This window comes from Delphinus delphis, chromosome 1 (assembly GCF_949987515.2).
Source record: "Delphinus delphis chromosome 1, mDelDel1.2, whole genome shotgun sequence".
Classification (NCBI taxonomy): domain Eukaryota; kingdom Metazoa; phylum Chordata; class Mammalia; order Artiodactyla; family Delphinidae; genus Delphinus; species Delphinus delphis.
Window position 1 is genome coordinate 163316439 of NC_082683.1, and position 21246 is coordinate 163337684.

General features: G+C 51.5%; 1 protein-coding gene across 1 annotated transcript in view; it reads left to right on the forward strand.

Moving 5' to 3' along the window:
• The window catches only part of LOC132432027 (calpain-8-like), a 61671-nt gene that overhangs the window by 18531 nt on the left and 21894 nt on the right, over positions 1-21246 (forward strand). The window contains 12 exon segments of the mRNA XM_060021922.1: positions 1036-1154; positions 1876-1892; positions 2158-2187; positions 2189-2312; positions 3334-3417; positions 5480-5565; positions 8274-8348; positions 9287-9405; positions 9408-9446; positions 12387-12562; positions 18828-19045; positions 20276-20312. Of these exon segments, the coding sequence (XP_059877905.1) occupies positions 1036-1154; positions 1876-1892; positions 2158-2187; positions 2189-2312; positions 3334-3417; positions 5480-5565; positions 8274-8348; positions 9287-9405; positions 9408-9446; positions 12387-12562; positions 18828-19045; positions 20276-20312 (1124 nt within the window).

The window sequence follows — 21246 nt, forward strand, 5'->3', positions numbered from 1 at the left end:
AAGTCGACACCACAGGGGATAATGGTGCCTTCCGTGGAGGTACTGCTCAGGGGCACGGGTCTGGGGGGTCCCGACTTGTACAGAAAGCAGTTTTCTCTTTTCTTCCGCACTTACTTGGATCTCCAAAGTGACAAACACTGAGCCCTAACATTTTTAACCTCTCTTGATTTTTATTTCTTCTGACTAAAAGTATGATCTTTTCATGCTAATCAATATCTCAGAAGTCTTATCAGCTGTCATGGTGAGCTCTGAAACATAAAAGGGCAGTCCTCCAACAGACACGAAGAGACAACTCTCCGTTATCCAAGGTCAAGCGGAGCAAGGAACACACACACACACACACACACACACACACACACACACACACACGCATCCTGAGCTGGCCAAATAGCTTCAGTGTTTCCTCCAACCAAATGTTTTCTTAAAGTTGTTATTAAGGAATCAAAGAGGATGATTTTTTTTTAACATCTTTATTGGGGTATAATTGCTTTACAATGGTGTGTTAGTTTCTGCTTTATAACAAAGTGAATCAGTTATACATATGTTCCCATATCTCTTCCCTCTTGCGTCTCCCTCCCTCCCACCCTCCCTATCCCACCCCTCTAGGTGGTCACAAAGCACCCAGCTGATCTCCCTGTGCTATGCGGCTGCTTCCCACTAGCTATCTATTTTACGTTTGGTAGTGTATATATGTCCATGCCACTCTCTCACTTTGTCACAGCCCACCCTTGCCCCTCCCCATATCAAAGAGGATGATTTTTGCTTCTTTCTTTCTTTCTTTGCACTTTCTACTCCACTGATTGAGAGCTTAGGACATGTGGAATGGTCAGCCTGTGGCAGGTGGGGGGAAGGGAGAAGCTCAGAACTTCCAAGGAGGCAGCAGGACCTTCAGACACTGGAGGCAAAGAGTCCCAGACTATCTGACCCAGAAGGGAGTCATGTGACTCTGGATTGAATGGGCCAGTGAGGCTCAGAGAAAGCAGGGACCCTGCATGCCTGGCCTGACTAGTGCGTGTCGCCCATGACATGGTGCAGGTGACTGCTGGCTTCTGGCGGCCGTTGCCTCCCTTACCTTGAATGAAGAGCTGCTTTACCGCGTGGACCCCAGGGACCAGAACTTCCAGGAGAACTACGGGGGAATCTTTCATTTTCAGGTATCCTGGCTTGCTCACAGCCCTTGACAGTACTTTCCATAGTCTTGGGACCCATGCCGAGAATCAGAAATCTGGGTTTGGGGCCCAGTAGCCTAGGTTTTAATAATCCCTCCAGGGGATTCTGATGCATGCTTGAGTTTGAGAAACTTTGCTTTAACATGTCCATCCAAGCATCCACACATCCATCCCCTCCTGTCTCCCCCAGGCCATGTGACCTTGAGGAAGGCACCTTGTTTTTGTTTTTGTGGTACGCGGGCCTCTCACTGCTGTGGCCTCTCCCGTTGCGGAGCACAGGCTCCGGACGCGCAGGCTCAGCGGCCATGGCTCACGGGCCCAGCCGCTCCGCAGCATGTGGGATCTTCCCGGACCAGGGCACGAACCCGTGTCCCCTGCATTGGCAGGCGGACTCTCAACCACTGCACCACCAGGGAAGCCCCAATGTGAATTTTTAAAAGAATGACAAAGAAGAAGAATAAAGCAAATGTACTTAGATCCCAAACTCATCAAAGTCTCTACCCTTTGCTTGGGAGTCATGCTCCTTCTCACTGGCATTCAATGTTCAAAGTCTTCTCTGGGGTTCTTTGAATTAGTTTCATTGACTGGTACCCTTTTGTGCAACCCCTGTTCCTTCCCAGCCCTATTCCCAAAGCAAATCCCAAGGGATGCCTCTCAGCTTTGAGGGAGGGTCCCCATCATCCCTACCCATGCCCCCAACCCCCAGAAACCCAAGAAGCCAAGGTCAGCTCTGGAAGGATTGTATTTTGGTTTTTAAAAGAGCACATGGCTTGGTGAGAGGTGATCTGAGATTTGCTCCTGGAAAAGTGCTGAGCTGGCCACGTGAAAGTGTGCCTAAGCCCCTCCCTGGCCCACAGACAAAATTGGCAAAGGCCCTCCTGTCCCTTCCAGACCACACCATGTCCTACCTACCCCATCCCATGTGGTCCCCTCGCTGGGGTTGCTAATGGCTCTGAATGATGCATGTATTCTTTTTTTTTTCCAACAGGCTCAACAGTTCTTATGAGGCTCTTGCTGGAGGGCTTTGAGGATTTCACAGGTGGCATCTCTGAGTTTTATGAGCTGAAGACGCCACCAGCCAGTCTGTTTCAGATCATCCGGAAGGCCCTTCGAGCAGGGTCTCTGCTGGCCTGCTCCATTGATGTGAGCCGGGAAGGTTTCTCTTTGCTGCCCTTCCCCATGTGTGGTAGGGAAGAAACCGGACAGGGGCTAGAGGCTGGGAAGGCTTTGGGCCAGAGTAGAGTCTAGGACTTGCAGGGCAAGTCCTGTGACATATTTGTTCCTAGCACGTGGGAGCCAGTGGGAAGACCTAATTAATGGGTAGGAACTGGAGTTGGTCTCATAAACTCAGACACCATAGGAGTTCTAAGTGTTAAGCCCCGTTAGTACTGCAGGAATTGCCCTAAGAATGCAGCCTTGATCTCTGGATCCTGGGCCCTACCTTTGCTACCCCCTCTTGCTAAGTAATCTTGGGATTTTGGAAAACAAATATGGTGATTGACGATACATGATGGGCTTTGAGAACACTGAAGAAAAGGGAAGAGGTTCTGAACCAGGGGTGGTGCCCTGTGTGGGGGCTGGCTGTATGCGGTTCCAAGGTAGCCTGGAGGCCACCAGCCACGTGGTCTGCTGTCACCTGCCCCTTCACCTGCTCTTTCTCCTTCTCTCGACCCTTACCTGGTGACCTCACACACGTGAATGGCAAAGCAAGAGCAGTCCCCCTTTCTCCTCTCTATAAAAACCCCAGCAGGATATGTGTATTTCTGGTGGAGAAGTGACTTGGGGTCTGGGGAGAGGGAGGGGCTGTTGAGGAGGGACCCTGGGGACACCCACCGCCACTGGTGAAACAGGGCCAACAGTCATGTATAATTAGTCTTCTGCAGGCAGCGTGGGGTCCTCCCTGGAGAATAAATGGCTTCCCACTTCCTGTGTCATTTCAAAGGCTGGTAAGTCATACTCCAGGACTGGCAGGCAGGCCTGATCAAAGAGGGTTTGGATGGAGAGAGCTCTATTTACCTGAGGTTAATTGCTGTCCCTGCCCCCACCCCCGCCAGCCTTGCACTGGGGCCCTGTGGCTGTGTAGCATGTCCTTGGAAAGCATTGTAGGACTGGCCCCAACAAGGTCAGGGGCAGCCACTCTGAGTGGACTTTACTCTCAGCTCAGGTCTCCAGTGCAGCTGCAGCAGAAGCCATCACCAGCCGGAAGCTGGTTAAGAGTCACGCGTCCTCTGTCACTGGAGTCGAAGAGGTAAACTTGGGCATGGGGAGACGGAAGGGCAATGCGTAATGATACTACCATAAATCCCTGGCATCCTTGAGAGAAAGAGAGAGAATCACCACCTAGCCCTTCCCTGCCCTGCTGAGGTGCAGCATCTCTGGTGGCAGAGCCCCTGGCACTGACCCACACTCAGCTCTTGCTTATTACAAGGGCCCTCCTACCTCTTGCCCACTCAGAGATGGATAATGTAACCTCTTTGAGCTTCAACTCTATGGGTTCTAACTAAATGCAGGCTATCCTCTGAGATGTGGCCAGGAAGAGGGACGAAGTTTTGGAGGAAAGTTGTAGAAATTGTCAGTTAGATCTACACTCATTCTAAGAATGGTGTTTGGGCTTCCCTGTTGGTGCAGTGGTTAAGAATCTGCCTGCCAATGCAGGGGACACGGATTCGAGCCCTAGTCCGGGAAGATCCCACATGCCGCGGAGCAACTAAGCCCATGCGCTACAACTACTGAGCGTGCGCTCTAGAGCCCATGAGCCACAACTACTGAGCCTGATCTCTAGAGCCCATGCTCCACAAAAAGAGAAGCCACCGCAATGAGAAGCCCACGCACCACAACGAAGAGTAGCCCCTGCTCTCTGCAACTAGAGAAAGCCCGTGCACAGCTTCCAAGACCCAGTGCAGCCAAAAATAAATAAATAAAATGAAAAAAAAAGAAAAGCATTAAAAAAGTATATCTTACTGTATGTCATATGGCAAAAAAAAAAAAAAAGTATGTTTGTACAGGTAAAGCAGTGGAAACCCATAGGATCTCCAAAGAGAAAAAGGCAGTAAAACCTGCCCCAACTTTCAAGGTGGGGTGTGATGGTGGGAAGGAAAGCAAGTATTCCTTATGTTCCAACCCAAGGAGAAAGCATGGGCTGAACTTTTCATTATCTCTATTGACCATAGTCTGCTTACCTCCAAAAAGGGTGTGCATTGGTTTACAATGAAAAGCATGGACACAATAAAACCATACAACAAAGGTAAAATACACCAGACAATCTAAGCTAAAGACAGCGCTCCAGTTGAGAAATTAATTTTGTTTTGGGTTTCCTGATGGCCAAGGCAAAAAAGGAAATGCAGTGGTTGTCTCAGTTTTTGTTATTTATTAAAAAGGCATGAATGTTCATTACGTGTGTTTGTGTTTCACAAATACGCTCTTAAATGAAGTCAATTCCCAAATATGAATTGAGCACGTATATGTAAACACTGGGTGAGAGCATGACGGAGGATACAAAGGAAGGTCAGACACTGAAGACAGAACGGTCCATCGTGTTTGCACGTGTATGCAAAGGCACACGTGGGGGCTCCTGCTGAGTGTTCCGTAGACAATAGGAGAAGGTGGATGTATGGATTACCCACTATGGGCTTTGAGAGAGACTGCCTGGGTGCCTGTCCTCCATCTACTACTTACTAACTAGGTAATCTTGGATAACTCAACCCCTCTGGCTGGGTCTCAGAGGTTTTTTTGTTTGTTTTTTTTAATTTTTATTGGAGTACAGTTGATTTACAATGTTGTGTTAGTTTCAGGTGTACACCAAAGTGAATCGGTTATACATACACATATATCTACTCTCTCTGGGTCTCAGAGTTTTGAGAGAGATGAAAATGAAAATAAAACAGCACCCAGTTTATAGGATTGTGGTGAGGTTTAAATGAGGTGCTAATGCATCCGAGCTGCCCAGCTCCATGCCTAGCTCATACTACCTGCTCGAAAAATGCTAACTGCTCTGTTCTTAGTATTTGTTGGAGGGCATTGATTGTCAATAGGTCTCATATATTAAGAACTGAGTCAGTCAACTATCCAATTTTAATCCAAGTTACAGCAGATAGACACTTGTTTTTATGCTGGACTTACTATTTATTCAACCAGATTGTGGAAAATAGAGTAGTCCGCTAAGGCTTGAAAACATGTGTTAAAAGCCAATATAAGTGGTTGTTTAGGGGCATTTGAGGAATTGGATGCGGGTCCGCTCAGGCGAGGACATGAACGCAGGGCAGCAGGGGTATGCGCGGCGATTCAGTTGCCTTTGTCTGTGGCCCTTGCAGGTGGATTTCCGGGGCCATCCAGAGAAGCTGATGAGACTCCGGAACCCGTGGGGCGAAGTGGAATGGATGGGGGCCTGGAGCGATGAGCAGGTTCTTTCCTCCCTCCGGCCGTGCTCACCTCCCTCTGCGGGAAGGCATCACGCAAAACACGCAGTGATCGTGAGACCCACAGTGGAGTACGCTCGGCAGTGCTTTCCGTCCACAAAGCACACAGCCTGTTCGGAAAAGAGTGTTAGGTGGTTCCAGGTGGGGAAAAGCCAAACAAAAACCACTCAGCTGTAGTCTTCGATTCCTTGCTCTGCTTTGGCATTTGCAAGTTTGGCAGCTCAGTGGAATTTTGCTGAGCGCCGGAGGGTTGGCTTGTTTTCTACCTACCACCGCGGCCATCCAAAGGTGAGACCCGTCACTCTCCGTCGGATTCTTTCCACTCTACAAAGCCTGGTCACTCGGACAAAGGCCAAACCCCTCAGCATCAAGAAGAAACGTGCCTAGAAATAGGAACTGGATCCCAGGAGCCACTGGCCGCCAGAGGCAGTGAGGATGAGTGGGAGTGGCGCCGGCTCCCCCAGAGCTCATTACGGGCGGGCGTAATGATCTCTCCCAACAAAACCATTAATGAACGGAGGGGCCCAGACCTCTCACAGTGGAGAGTGGCAGCCAGTCAGAGGTGGTGCCTGGACACAGAGGCCTCCTGTGGTGTCCTGGGACAGCTGTGCCCTGGAATCAATGCCACCGTGGTACCGGAGGATGGAGAGAGCATGGCCCAGTTTCCATCCTAGTTAGCACCGCTGGCACGGGGGAGGCAGGTTGGCGCTGGGGAAGGATGGAGAATTGGCCAGTGTCACTGATGAAGAGCCACCAGAAGTGGGAATGGTCATAATAACAACTCGCCCCCCCAGCACATCCTTAAGCCTCGTATATACCTCATATGTGCTGTCCACACTGCATGATGCCACCAGGGCTTTGGAAGGGAACTTTATTACATTTATGAACTAATCACACATCATTAGTGCTCGTAGCTGGTACTTCCCTTGAGGTTTGTGTCATGAAGAAACACATCCCCAGGGCCACGGATCACCTCTTATATTGAAGATTTTTCATTCTCCTGCCTATGATGGAGCAAAACCCAAAACCTTAGTTCTGCCAACTGCCCCAAAAGGATGTCATGGCTGAATGAAACTGAAACCCCAGTTTCGGCCATTTTAAGCAGCAGCTGCTTCCCAAGCTGCTTACGGGGCTTATAGGACTTTATCTCCTTTCCCCAAAGATGCTCAGTCCCTAACAGGCGGGGACAGGTCCAAGGGTGTGAGGTGATGACAGGCAAGCCCGCAGGCTCCATGTGGAGACGCAGCCAGGGGTATTTATACATGGCTGCTGGGGGAGGAGGGTGCTGCATCTCTGAGGTAACATCCCTAGTCTCAGCCCAATGTCTTTAAATTAGAACTTTTTTTTTTAAGTTTCAGAAAATTAACTGGGAGAGTTAGGTCAGATCTCATATTCTCCAGCTAGTCCCCTAATCTTTGTTTATAACAAGCACATTCTGAGGTTTGGCTCTTTTTTAAAAAAATGCATTTATTTATTTTATTTATTTATTTTCAGCTGTGTTGGATCTTCGGTGCTGCGCGCGGGCTTTCTCTAGTTGTGGCGAGCGGGGACTACTCTTCATTGCATGTGCGGGCTTCTCATTGCTGTGGCTTCTCTCGTTGTGGAGCATGGGCTCTAGGTGCGTGGGCTTCAGTAGTTGTGGCACGTGGGCTCAGTAGTTGTGGCTTGCAGACTCTAGAGCACAGGCTCAGTAGTTGTGGCGCACGGGCTTAGTTGCTCTGCAGCATGTGGGATCTTCCTGGACCAGGGATCGAACCCGTGTCCCCTGCACTGGCAGGTGGATTCTCAACCACTGCACCACCAGGGAAGCCCAGGGAAGCCCCTGAGGTTTGGTCTGATCCAATAACTATTTCCATGAACTAAATAGGCCCTGGGTGCTCCCATCTCTGATGCCTAGGGGTCCTGAGAGCCCCCCTGGAGGAAGAGGCTGGGCTTGGGTATGCCCCAGCTTTTATGCAGCGACGGGGAGGTCTTCACGTTTTGCTGAAAGCAATCAGGGAGGGGATTTTGTAAAGATGGATCTGGATACTGCTCAGTTATTTAGCGTTGCATACATATTTCAGGAAAACCTAACTCCTTAAAGGTCAGGTAGCTGGAAATGGCATTTCAGCAAATTATGTGGGTATTGCTATGGAAAGGCCGCCAGCAGGAGGCCTCACAGGGTGACATTATTTCATGGAAATTGTCACAAAACTGGGCCTGATGGTCATTTTGCAGGCTCAGGAAGGGGACCATGTTCATGTGCCCAGAGATGCTCAGACCCTCTCACAGTATCTTCACTTCAGACTGATAGATAAGCCAGAAGGACGTCTCACCAATTGAGAAGCAGTGGAGTGGCCTGTGGCGGCCATTCTCGCAGCTCCTGCCTTGGATTTGCCCAGGCCTGTGATCAGGGCCTGGGGGGCTGAATCAGACATGAATGTAAAACTTGCCTGGAGAGTGAACTTAGAGCAAAGCCATGGCGCAGTGTTCCCGCTGCATGCCTGGGGTCACCCTGTTAGGGCCCGTGGAGCCCCGTCCCTTCCCCAGGCTACACCCCCCTCCCACCCCTGGCTATCATTTCGGTATTCCCCATTTCTCAGGGGGAAGTTGGGCTGCAGTAAATAGCTTGCACTGCAGCAAACCCTTCAGGAATGATCACCTCTGCTTCCTTTTAAAAAAACTTTTAATGTTATTCTTTCTTTCCCAGTGCACTGGAGTGGAATTACACAGATCCCAGGCAGAAAGAAAAGCTGGACAAGAAAGCTGAGGATGGAGAGTTCTGGTGAGAGTCACCTGCGGGAGTGCTGTCCCCTTAGTTGTGGGTCCATTCCTGGTTCACAGGTGGGCAGCTGTCTCTAGGTGTTCCAGGAATTCCACATGGTTCCCAGCCAGGAGGGCTTGTTTCTCCTCCCACTTTTACCCCAGAGTAGTTCTACCTCCGTACCAGTACGTCTGAAGCATTGAAACCAAGATATCTGGGCTTCAACACGGATTAGCTATCAGCTTGTCTTCCTCCGTTTCCATAACTTTCCAGTGAAATAGGAGCACTGTTCCTATCTCTTTAAGTCCAAGATTTAGCATAGCAGCAAAATAAGATAACTTGGGCTTCCCTGGTGGCGCAGTGGTTGAGAGTCCGCCTGCCGATGCAGGGGACACGGGTTCGTGCCCCGGTCCGGGAAGATCCCACATGCCACCGAGTGGCTGGGTCCGTGAGCCATGGCCGCTGAGCCTGCATGTCTGGAGCCTGTGCTCCGCAACGGGAGAGGCCGCGACTGTGAGAGGCCCGCGTACCGCAAAAAAAAAATAAATAAATAAAATAAGATAACTTCCTTCACTCATGGGCTAAGGAAGATAATAGGGACACCGCTAAGGATATGATGTGGTTTAGGGGCCATCTCTAGGCTCCAACTTGAACACCAGTTAGAGGGAACTTGAAGATGGTGGTTTGGTTCAATTTACCTGCCAGGGTCTCTCCAGTTGATGGTTTCGGCTTTTTGCCTGGTTGGTTAGATATGAGAGGGGGTTCTCTAAGAAAAATGGAGATGCTAACAATAGTGAGGAATGTGGTCAATGACCCCTGCATATTTGTACAGTGGGCTGCAGAAAAGACTCGAGCTAGCCCACTGCCTTTGGTCCGTCCTGTGCCCAGGGGGCACGTGTTCCATCACTTTTCCAGTCCAGCTCTCTCGACTGAGAGCCCACCTGTCCCTCTGCCCCCAGGATGTCTTTTTCGGATTTCTTGAGGCAGTTCTCTCGGCTAGAGATCTGCAACCTGTCCCTGGACTCCCTGAGCAGCGAGGAGGTGCACAAGTGGAACCTGATTCTATTCAATGGGTACTGGATACGGGTTCCACTGCCGGCGGCTGCCAGCACTCCGCAGGTGAGGCGGGAGCTGCCGTGCTCACCTTCTTCTGGCTTGTCCTCCTAGGGCTGGGCATCCTTATGTGTTAATCTTGGGACAGTGCCTTTGCACTCTGTTCTCTGGCTCCTGGCACCCCTTAGTGGCCCAGCTTCTTTCTGGGGCTTGGAGGCCAGGGCAGCAGTGGTGGGTGGCGGCTCTGCAGCCATTCACCCGGGGCCTGATCTCAGGTAACGTCATTCTCCAGCGTCTGTGTGTTCAGACTATCTCTGCTTCACCCACCTGCCCCCTGCCCCCCAAGGCCGTTCTTCTTCGTACGAACCATGCTCTTGTCACCCTGCACCAAGGCCTCTTGTTTTTCTCTGAGGCTTCCTCCATCCCCATGTGGCCCGGCTGGCTGGCAACCGGCCCACTGCGCCCTGGGACAGAGGCTAACGGTGTGCTAGAGGGACGCGGGTTCAGCATCACTGTATCAGCAGACCGCGTCCATCCGAGCGGCCATTCTGCTTTGTTTGCACCCGAGTCAGACAGCCTGGGTCAGGGGTGGTCACACAGGGTGCACGAATGGCCACTGTCCACTCCCCTGGTCGTCATCAGAACTCCCTCCCTGGTGGGGATAGTCTGGTGCAAACCACTGCCTCTGCACTAACCCGGGCCCTCATCTTATTAAATGTGGGAAGGCTTCCCTGTTCACGGGAGACCACTAGTAGAGGCTCCTCCTAGGTTGAATCAGCTGAGGCAGCACCAGAGGAAGAAACTCTGAAAAACAGCCCCACATCTCTAAGGAGAAATGAAAGAAAGCAAAACCCACCCTCTCCACTGCCCACCTCCCCAGGCCCGGTCCTGGTCTGACGTTGACATTGTTAACCGACTTCGACTTGTAAGCATTGGGCCTTGTTCTCACGACAGAGCTCATTGCAGGCCTGTGCTCAGGGCGTGGAAGCAGCATTAGAATAAAATCCCATGTGGGTGCAGTCCTGGGTCCTGACCGGGTCTCTTGTTCATTATCCCCATCCAACCCGAGCTCCCATTTCTGACGGCAGAGATGGAAGGAGGGTGGTCCTTTCCTGCCACTGTCGCTCAGATGCCCGGTGCAACAGCTCTGGGACCCTGGGAGGGTCGTCTCCCTGGTCTGAGCTTCCATCTCCCAATCGTCAAAGTGGAGGGATAATACCCACCTTCGGAAGCGCTTTGTAAATGGTGTAGTGTTATACAAATGGGATGTGTTATCTTTATGACCCATTTTCTTCTTCCAGCTCTGTTAAGGAGTAAACAAAAAATGTAGGGATTGCAGTGATGTTGCATTTGGGAGAAATTAAAATATGCTCACCATTAGCAAGCTCTTAGAAAATGTGTAGGAAATTTGCATGGATCATTTTGGGAGCTCGGAATTGTAGGGGTGCCTAAGGTATCTGTCTGCACGAAATCGCTACCCCATCTGTGCCGCCAGCTAGCTGTCGGGACAGATGGACTGTTCCTGCCCTTTGGTAATGATGTAAGTTTAGAAGATTACAGAATTGTCTCTGGCTCCTCTGGAATCGACAGATATTTGTTTTAAAATCTACACACTTGTAGGGGCATCCCTGGTGGCGCAGTGGTTGAGAGTCCGCCTGCCGATGCAGGGGACACAGGTTCGTGCCCCAGTCCGGGAAGATCCCACATGCCGTGAAGCGGCTGGGCCCGTGAGCCATGGCCGCTGAGCCTGCGCGTCCGGAGCCTGTGCTCCGCAACGGGAGAGGCCACAACAGTGAGAGGCCCGCGTACCGCAAAAAAAAAAAAAAAAAAAAAAATCTACACACTTGTGCCTTAGATAAAAGAAAAAAATCTGGAAGTGGAAGTTCTGGGAAGGTGGAATTCAATAAGTAATTTTATTGTTAAGAAAATATAATAACCAGTGGCTCTTGGTCACCTGTGAATGCCCCGTTATTGTATCAGGTTGGACCCTTACCTAGAAGATCTAAGCACTCTCTCCATCCCCCACCCCTTTCTTCCCCCAGGGTACATCGTTATTGAAATTACTGAGGCCCTGGCATGGAGATGGCTGCCAAGCCTATCTTCCTCAATCATACTCTGCCACTTGAGTCAGTCATAGAATTGCTGTGTGTCCCTGGATGACCCATTTGCCCTCTCTGTGCCTTGACTTGTACAGTCACTATTTGGAGAGATTTTTTTTTTTAAGGTCATATTTGAAATGAAGCAGTGTTTTAAAATATCCATAGGTGGTACGGCAGGCATGCTTCTTAATCGCCAAGTATTATTCCTTGGGCATTATTAAATGACGTACTCTTGAGGGAGTGTCCCTCATCTCTGGCTGCCACGCTGAGCCATCTAGTGGGGCCCCTGGATCAATGGACAGAGGATCAGCAATCGTGGCTGTTTTGGGCTGTGATCTGAAGCAGGGGCCCGTCAGACAGGCTTCCCAGGGGGCAAGAGTGGTTGGTCATCTTCTTATAGTCTGTCAGGAGAGGCCTCCTTGGTAGCTAGATTTTGCTAGAATTGTCCTCATCTGTTTCAGGGACCTGCTTTTCCCCCCAGAGACCTCCTTCCTCCAGGAGATGGGTTCATCTTCACAGATCAGTTCTTCACAGGCTGAGAACAAGGAGCTGTTAATCATTTCCCCAGAAGACTTGGAGTTTCCTTCCCAGGGGGACCCAGTGTAGCCCTGGGACCACGGGACCTTGAATATCCCGTCAAGTATATCTGGGCCCTGGTTGATCAAATGGACAAGTGTAAAGTTTCCACATGCTGTGGGGTGTGTGTGCTGGTATGCGGGTGGGGTAGGGAGATAGGAGGAAATACTGACCACCTTGTAAGGCAAACTTGCCAAGCCCTGCTTACCCGGCACAGTTTGGCCAGAGTTATGTTTCCTTGAGATGATCAAAATTCCTCCCTTTCGTTCTATTTTTCCCGATCTCCTCACCCCCCCCTGGGGGGAACCACCATCTCCTGGGTGACTTCTAGCTGCTTACTGGACCAATCCCCAGTTCAAAATCTCTTTGGACGAGGTGGGCGACCACCAGGAGGAGAGCATTGGTGAACCCGGCTGCACGGTGCTGCTGGGGCTGCTGCAGAAGAATCGCAGGCGACAGAAGAGGATGGGACAGGGCATGCTCAGCATAGCCGATGCTGTCTACAAGGTACTCTGGAGCTGGGGTCAGCCGTCACGGCACGCCTGATGTCTTTGGTCAGAATATTTTGCCCAGCAATTGAAGCGAATCTTTCTTATTGTTTGGATGTCCCTAATCAAGCATTTTCCTTGCTCCCCAAAATGCCTCCCCCAGTGGCCTTACTGAGGCCTGAATTCCACAATTAGAGATTCATTCCTCTGGCTTAAATCTCTACTGTTAACACTGAGACGTGTAATTCATTAAGCTTTGTCTGTCATTGAGGGTTCAGTGTAACTATACTTACTAGACTCTCTCCAGGTATAGGCTTCTCAGGGGACAGGAGCCAAGAAGGTGACACAAGGAGTATGAGGACATCACAGAGTGGGGGAAGGGAGCCAAAGACAAATCCTCTTTCTCCCTGGGCAACCTTGAAACACTTGTTGGGACACACAAGGCGTGGGCTGGGGTGAAAGGAGCCCCAGGTCATTTTCAGTTCTAGTGTCTCTGGATTGAAGGTCACAGCTGGCTCTGGGCTCAGGCTGCAGTGCGTGTCTCAATACCCCAGTTTGCCCTGTAACCACCCCTCTATAGATTTCGCAGCCTAACAAGTAGGTTAAAGCAAGACCTCTGGGTCTTGACAAGTCTAGCCAGGATCAAATTGGAATCCACTTATTTTACGTAGGCAAAGACTTTTTATAACGAATTCCGGAGGGATTCATGGTGGTTGTTTTTATAGAATTTTGTTAAAAGTGAATTTCTTGGGAAAAATACAATTCTAATCAGAAACACCAAGAGCTGGCTGGAAGCCCAACATCTCAGTATACATAAGTGCATGGGAAAGAAGTACTGTAATAAGAAACCAGTAAGGAAAAGTGCAATTGTCAAGCTCATGTGACCTCCAGCCCCTTTCTTTCACTTATTTTGGAACTTAGAGCTTTAGAGTTGTGTGTGTGTGTGTGTGTGTGTGTGTGTGTGTGTGTGTGTGTGTGTGTATGTGTGTGTATTTTGTGTTGGAGGAATGGGAGTTGGAAAATAATTGCTGCTTGATGGCTGGAGAAAAGTATTTCAAATAAATAAGCGCCAATTCTACTCCAGCGTATCCCTTCCATCCCCACCTAGAATGTAAGTAGGACCAAAACAGATGTTTTGCTTATAGGGATAAAAAACCAAGAAAGCACTTACCCTATGCATATCAATTCAACACTTCTTTAGTGCGTATCTGCCACGTGCCAGGTGCCGTGCTGAAAGCTGAGATCCAGAGGAAGAGCAGAAGGTTATCGACCTCAGGGTGCTCACAATCTAGAGGGGGAAACCACACACACACTCCACTAGCTACAGGGCAGGGCAGATCTGCTATGACGGGGACCAGCACGGTGAGGGATAGCTTCGTGGAGGAGAAGAATTTGATCAGGGTGTCAAAAAATGAGCTGGAGGGCTTCCCTGGTGGTGCAGTGGTTGAGAGTCTGCCTGCCGATGCAGGGGACGCGGGTTTGTGCCCCGGTCCGGGAAGACCCCACATGCTGCGGAGCGGCTGGGCCTGTGAGCTATGGCCGCTGAGCCTGCGCGTCCGGAGCCTGTGCTCCGCAACGGGAGAGGCCACAACAGTGAGAGGCCAGTGTATTGGAAAAAAAAAAAAAAAGAGCTGGATTTCAAAGGTGGACGAGGGAGAACATTCCAGCCATAGGGAACATCATGTGCTTCTTGACAGCTGGAGAGGAAGTGACAGTTTGGGAGAGCAGGCAGGAGGCGGGCGTGGCCAAAGGGTGGGCTGAATGGGGACTGTGGCCACCAGCTCTTCATCCACCAGCTCTACCTTCTATAACCGGATCAACAAAGCGTTCTTTCAAAGGTACGTGAGCTAACACACGGAAATAGCTTTGTGGGCATGGCATTTGCTCTCGTAAATAATATATACGGCATGTCAATTTTTCAGACATTAGTTTACAGCTGCTTATAAAATAACCCCATGTATGTGATCTGTGGACCTTCCTCTTACAGCCAGAGGCGTATAAATTAGAGCATGACATCTGTGAACACAGCCACTTTAACGTCAGGGTGAGGAAGGTGTACAGCCCTGTAGGGAGTGTCTGTGCCTGGGCTTGTAGAAAGTACCTGGTGTTGGAGAGAGGCCATGTAGGGATTGCAGGGGGTACCATTCTCTGACCCCTGGAACTGCTTCTTCTGGCTTTAACTGTCTGCAAACTGGAGTCTGGTTTGAGGTGGGAAAACTGACAGTGACTGAGGAACAGCCAGAAACCCCCAAAGGCTAAAAAGCCCTGCTCGTCTGGCCCCTGCTCTCTCCCCTGTAATCTTTCCTGCTGTGACAACAGGCTCCTGCCACACGGGCCTGTCATTTGCATCCAGGATATCTTGCATTTCAAAGGTGACTGTCCCTTGCCATCCATCAGTGGGCAAGGCTGGCCTGCGCTCCTGTCTGGATGCTGTGGCTGGGGACTTGTGCCACCTGAGGCCTGGCTGGCTGGCTCAGTTCCTGCCTGGGGCCTCTTGGCAGTGGAATCAGAGCATATCGCCTGCGGCGGTGGGTGGGGTGAATGCAAAGACAGCCGAGGTGGTTGAGAGTCCCTGCCCAGGGGGTGAAGGCTGTTGGGAGGCAGATCCCCCGAGGACCTCTGCTCTCCCAGACAGCCGGGACCTCTGTATGCGGGATTTTAGCTTTAGACGCAAACTTAGAGGAGTGACTGCAGACTTTTCTACCTCTGCTGCCGATTATAAACAGGGGCTTCGGAGTGAGGATGCCAGCTGACCCAAATTTTCCCTAACTTTTTTCCCTCAGAGTTGGCAGCTGCCCACAGACCTAAGCCACAAACAATGCCCTTGCTACTCTTCTGGTCAAGAGAGCCTGCTTGGGAGGGGCAAAGGTGGGAAAAGGACAAGGGGGGATTGAACCCTCTTCAGAGCCTTCTCTGGCATGGGAGGACTCCCACTCTGCATCTGAGATCTCCTGTGGGCATCACCATTTCCATTTGCAAATAATTGGACTTAACTCTACCTAGACTAGTGAAAAAGGAATTTACCAGCTCATGTCACCAAACCCAGGGAAGGACAGGGATGCTTAGGACTGGGGACGTGCCTGCTCTCAGGACCCTTTCTCTTCACATCTCCCCTCTGGTGTCAGTGCCATCTTCCTGGTCTGGTTTTCTGCACAGTCTCTCTAATATCACCCACATAAAACAAGGGGGCCCCTTCCCTTAGTTCCAATTTGAAAATCCTAGAGGAGTCTGTGATGGACTCAGCTTGGCTCACGTGCCTATTCCTGGACCAATCCCTGTAGCCAGTGGTGATTAAATTATGTCTCTAGTTGAGTGAGACCCCTTTCTGGCCAAGCCCTTGATCTGGAGGCCAGGTCTCTAGGTCTGTAAGATGTTAGTTCTCCTTTAACCCCCAAGGTTAGTCCTCCTCAAACATTTGGGGTCCTGGTAGATGAAACAATATGAAAATAAAGGAGAACTTTTTTCTCCTTTCGGATTTCTAGGGTTCAGTAGTCCACAGATGGCCTTGAAAATTCACCAATGACTTTCCAGTTTCAGAAATGCTAATGTCTCTCACTTTAGCACAGAATTCCTCCCAGTGGCCCAGGACTGCACAGTCTGTGGGCCAGATGTGGGGAGGGACACAAAGGCACAAAGGGAGGCCCACGGCACCCTCAGGTGACATGCTCTTGTCTCCTGCCCTGTAGGTCCCCAAAGAGATATGTGAACACTGACGGAGATGTCCTCCTTGGTAAGGAACAGCTGGGCTGCCTTCGTGATGGGCACCCAGTGGCATGTGCTTCCTCTGATGGAAGCCGGTTCTCCCACAAACCGACTCCCACAGGATCCGGTGAGCTGCTACCCCTGAGAGAGCTGGTAAAGACACTTGGGTCCCACCCGCCAGGAAGGGGACAGTGGTGACCTGTACCCCTTGTGTGCCTGGTGGTCTGATACAAACAAGATGACTGTAGCTCACTTAGGCTCCTGTTTATCTAGCCGACAGAAATAAAGGCCCAGAGAAGGAAGCACCACCTTGATCTTTTTGGCTCCCAGCTTTTCCTGCATCTCCTCAGTGATTTACAGCTGGGTTAGAGAGGCATGTCATCAGGGTCGTACTTACATCTGGGGTTTCCTGCTGCGGTCCCAGGCCTCGCCCAGCTATCCCGGTGGCCTCGTGGGCAGGGGCTGGTGGGGTGCTGTGAGACCGCCTCATCCACGCAGCTGGCACACAGTCAGGCCCCAGCTCGGCCCAGCCCAGCGAGCCTCTCCTCGGCTGCACGCTAGGGACACCTGGGAGCTCTTAGACGTCTCCGTGCCCAGACCAATTATGGCAGAATCTCTGGGGTGATTCCAACGTGCGGCCAAGGTTAGGAACCACTTGTTCTGTCTGGGGCTACCGCAGCCGGAGTCTATTACTCAAATGATGTAGGGGTACGTTTGCCCTGCTGTGCTAATCCCTGTTCCCCTGGGGTTCTCAGCCTTGGCCACCTGGTAGCATGTGCCAATGAGGCCCACGTTCACAGGTTCCAGCCTATGCCTTCTTCCAAGGCTGCCGATCGCTGGCCTACCCTGCCTGATGGCTCCCAGATGCATATTATTGGTTATGGAGGCAACAGACAAGAGCGAATGGATGATTTAGGGCATGCCCCTCTTCACTACTCAAAAGTCATTAAATTCAAACGTGCACTAAGTCTGACGGGTGGTGGCTCCCATCAGAAGCGGCCCGTCTAGGAGAGCGAGGTCCTCTGCACACACAGTGCGGCCTCCAGGAGCATCTCCCGGTGCTCTCCGTGCGTCGCTGTGGAGCCTGTGCTCTGCAGGTGCCGGTGGCTCTTTGGTCAGCGGTTCCAAGGCCTGGGGGGCTTGTGAAAGCACAGGCTGCTGGGCCCCAGCCCCAGAGTCTCTGATTCCGCAGGTCTGGCTTGGGGCCCGAGGACCTGCACTTTCAACAAGCCCCCCAGCGGTGCTCACGCTGACCCTGGGCCCACACACTCGTGGCTGGGCCAGGCCACGGGGAGGTGCGAGGGCCAGGGCCCTGGTGGCACATGCCTGTGTGGAGTCCCCAGTAGGACAGAGGGGCCCCAGCTCCTGCCTCCATGCTCTCCACCTCTCACTCTGCCCTCCCAGGTGAGGCGTCTGCAATCTGTCCCGCCCCTGGATTCCTGCTAGAACTCAGTTTGCCCCGTTCCCTTCCCACCTCCCACCCCATACTTCTCCTTCTCCCCTGCTGGTTTCCTGTTTCCTCCCCTCGCAGTCATCAGGGAGGGCAAGAATGACATTTAGCCCCTTAACACTTGCACTCGGCCAAGGCCTTGCTGGCCATGCCCCAGCATTCTGCCCAGAGTAGAAAACTTCTGGTGGGTGGGGGGGGGATCCCAAGGCTGTGGCTGCTCTGGTGCCCAGGTCAGCAGGGGCAGGCTGGGGGGTCCCGCTGTGATCCAAAGAGGGTCGGGTGATCACGAATAGGCACTGTCTACCATGGGGTGGGCAGTCCAGCTCTGGGTCACACAGAAGTCACAGCCCTTGCAGCTCACCAGCACCTGCGCTGTCACAGGCATCTTGATGAAGCCTGGTCCTGAAGATACAGTGCAATGGGGAGGCTTAATCGCAGCAGTAGTAACACCGGCAACAGCGTTTTCAAAGCACTCTGTAGCCACTAATTAGCCCGTGGCCTATGACCACAACCTCCCTCTCCCTCCAGCAAACAGTTGGGTCTTGGGGAGCATCTTCTGCCTCCCAGGAGGGCCAGGCCTCCCTCGGGGTGGCCAGCCCCTCTGTCTGCCTCCCTGCCCCGCCCCTCTCCCCCAAATCTGATCACCCTGGTACCTCGTAGAGCAATTTTCCGAGCCAGGCCAAGGTGAGCAGGCCCTCCTGGCTGCTGTTGCTTGGGAACCAGTATTTAAGCCACAGGCCTGTATTGGGGAGCTCAGCGCCACACCCCCAGGTACAGCTGCAGAGTGAGAGTCTGTTGGATTCAATGAGGGATGATTCATGAGGACAGATATCCAGAGAGAAGCTGAGCACACACACGGAGCACACCTGCTGTCCAATCCTTCATTTAAGCAGGAAGAGGGAAAGGGGTCTGGCCAAGGTCAGTGCCTCAACCTGGGCCGGGCACCCAGAGGTGCTCTGAACACATTTGATGATGGACACACGGTGAGCTCACGACAGAATCCAAGGCTTCCTGATTCTCAGCCCAGGGTTAAAAATCAACCGTCCCTAAATTAGTGCGATAAAACCCAACTCTGGGGCCTTCGTCTTCCAGGATTTCACAAGACATTGACCCTGACTGTTGCTTTGCACAGCTGGAGAGCCACAGGGATGAGCACCTGGGCCGGGTCTTCTTCCTGGGCCGCCAGCCTTCCACCCACTCCAGCACCTACGTCAACCTGCGCCAGGTCTCAGCTCGTGTGCAGCTGCCCCCCGGGGAGTACGTGGTGGTGCCGTCCACCTTCGGACCCTTCAAGGACGGCGACTTCTGCCTGAGGGTGTTCTCGGAGAAGAAGGCCAAGGCCCTGGGCGTGTCCTTTCCCTCCGGGGTGGCGGGGGTGACAGAGGGACCTGGCTCCGCGCAGGTGCAGGCCCTGTCGCTGTGTGGGACCTACCCCCGGCTCCCAGAAGAAATTTGTAGAACACCATAGATCTCAAGCGTCCTTCACTAGGTGTCCTGCTACTGCCCCTACACGTTGGTCTGTAGGACATGGGGGAGTTTTCCTTAAAAAAGGTCAAGGCTAGAGAGAAAGGGCACCAGTAACAGCCTGGTTAGAGCGTTTTCCTTGCAGTGGGGATGGGCACCTCATAGAGGAGGATCTAGATGAGAGCACCGCCTCTTCCCTTACACACACAACACACACACACCACAGACGTATACCATACACATCCACAACACATACATACACACACACGACACACAACACATACTACACAACATACAACACATACACACAACACAGACATACACACTGCACACACAACACACACACCAGACATACACATAGCACAGACATACACACCACACACATCACACACACCACATACATATACACACCACACACACCACAGACACACACAACACACACACCACAGACATTCACACACCACACACCACACATACTACACATACACACCACACACACACGCCGTACATACACACAGACCACATATTACCACACACACACCACAAACAGACCACACACACCTGATATACCTTACACATACCATACACACACATCACACACACCACACATACATAACACATATATAGCACACACATAGACACCACACACATTCCACATACCACACACACACACACACCACACTGCACCACGTAAACCATGTGTGTGTGTGCATGGACACGTGGGCTGTGGGCTTGGTGGCTCATTCCTCAGACATCATTTCAACAGGGATTCACATAGCTGGGTTCCTAGGGCAAGATGAGAATAGTAACTGGGGCAAGGTGGGGAGAGAATTCCCCAGAAGAGTGATCCACCAGGGGGAACATTCTAGATTCCATGGGGTGCCCACTGAACTTGGCAGTTCTTGTCTCTGGTGAAAAACTCAGGGTGGGGGGGGTGGTTGGGGAGGTGAAGGGAGGGGTCCTGGTTCAGTTTATGCAGTTTGGTGCTAGTAGGAACTGAAGGTCTTGCATAGGAATCCAATCCCTCCGCAGAGCTAAAAACTTCCTGAAAGAACCTAGCCATTAGCTGTATGTTTGACTTACTCATATTTGTTTTTTTCTCTCTTTGTGTTTTAGGGAAATTGGGGATGTAGTAGCTGGAAGCCCACATGAGGTATGCCGCATTTTAGTATGCCAAGCTCTAACACTGATGCATAGCAGTCATTTGGGATTTCTTATTGATTCATAACTGCTCTTTATATACTGAGGACGATAACTTTATTCATCAGGGCCACAACATTTTCTAGGTCCTGGCTCTTCCTGACGAAGATGAGATAGACGCAGCACCCAGAACCCCGACTTTGTAACACATTCCTACCCCATAGGGGGAGTCTGAGTGTCCCCCACATTCAGGCAGGTGGATCCTCAGAGCACTTGCTGTGAGCTTGAGCACTTCTGGGTGGGATGGAGAAGGCGATGGGAGAAAGAGATCTAGTCCCTGCTCTTAGACAGACCTCCATCCAGTCTTTTAGACAAATGACAGAAGCATAAGGAAAAGGATGAAGGGCAGCTCACGCCAGCAATGGATCTAAGCCTGTGTGAATGTAGTCTGAGGGTGCTGGAGTGAACACCTCCTTTGGGAGGCTCCGTGGGGGAGGTCATTTCAGAGCAGACTTTGGAGGAAGAAATGCACAGAGTTTGTGGGTTCACCTGCCTCACTCCCTCTACCCCTCCCTCCCTGCCCTGTTTCTCAGATGCGGTGCACAGAGGCAGCACGTTGAGTGTGGCTGTTTTGTGAGGGGTAGTGGTATTATTTGGCATATATCAAATCTTTAAGCTCTTATTTCTGCAGATGCATGAGGAGGTGCCAAAGATGGACCCATCTTGCCCTGGGGGCGGGGCAGTTATGCCGTGAGTCTATTAGATAGAAAACGTGTGCCCCATTGTCTGTTCCTTCTCATTCCCATTAGTCTCTGAACTGGACTTGGTGTCCAGTAGTTAAGCTAATGGTCAGTAGCGGCCCCTGCCTTGAGTCAGCTGCAGTTCCTGGCACCAGAGGCCCTTTCTGTGCTTCTGCCTCTGGGTGGTCCCAGCTGGTCAGAGCTCTC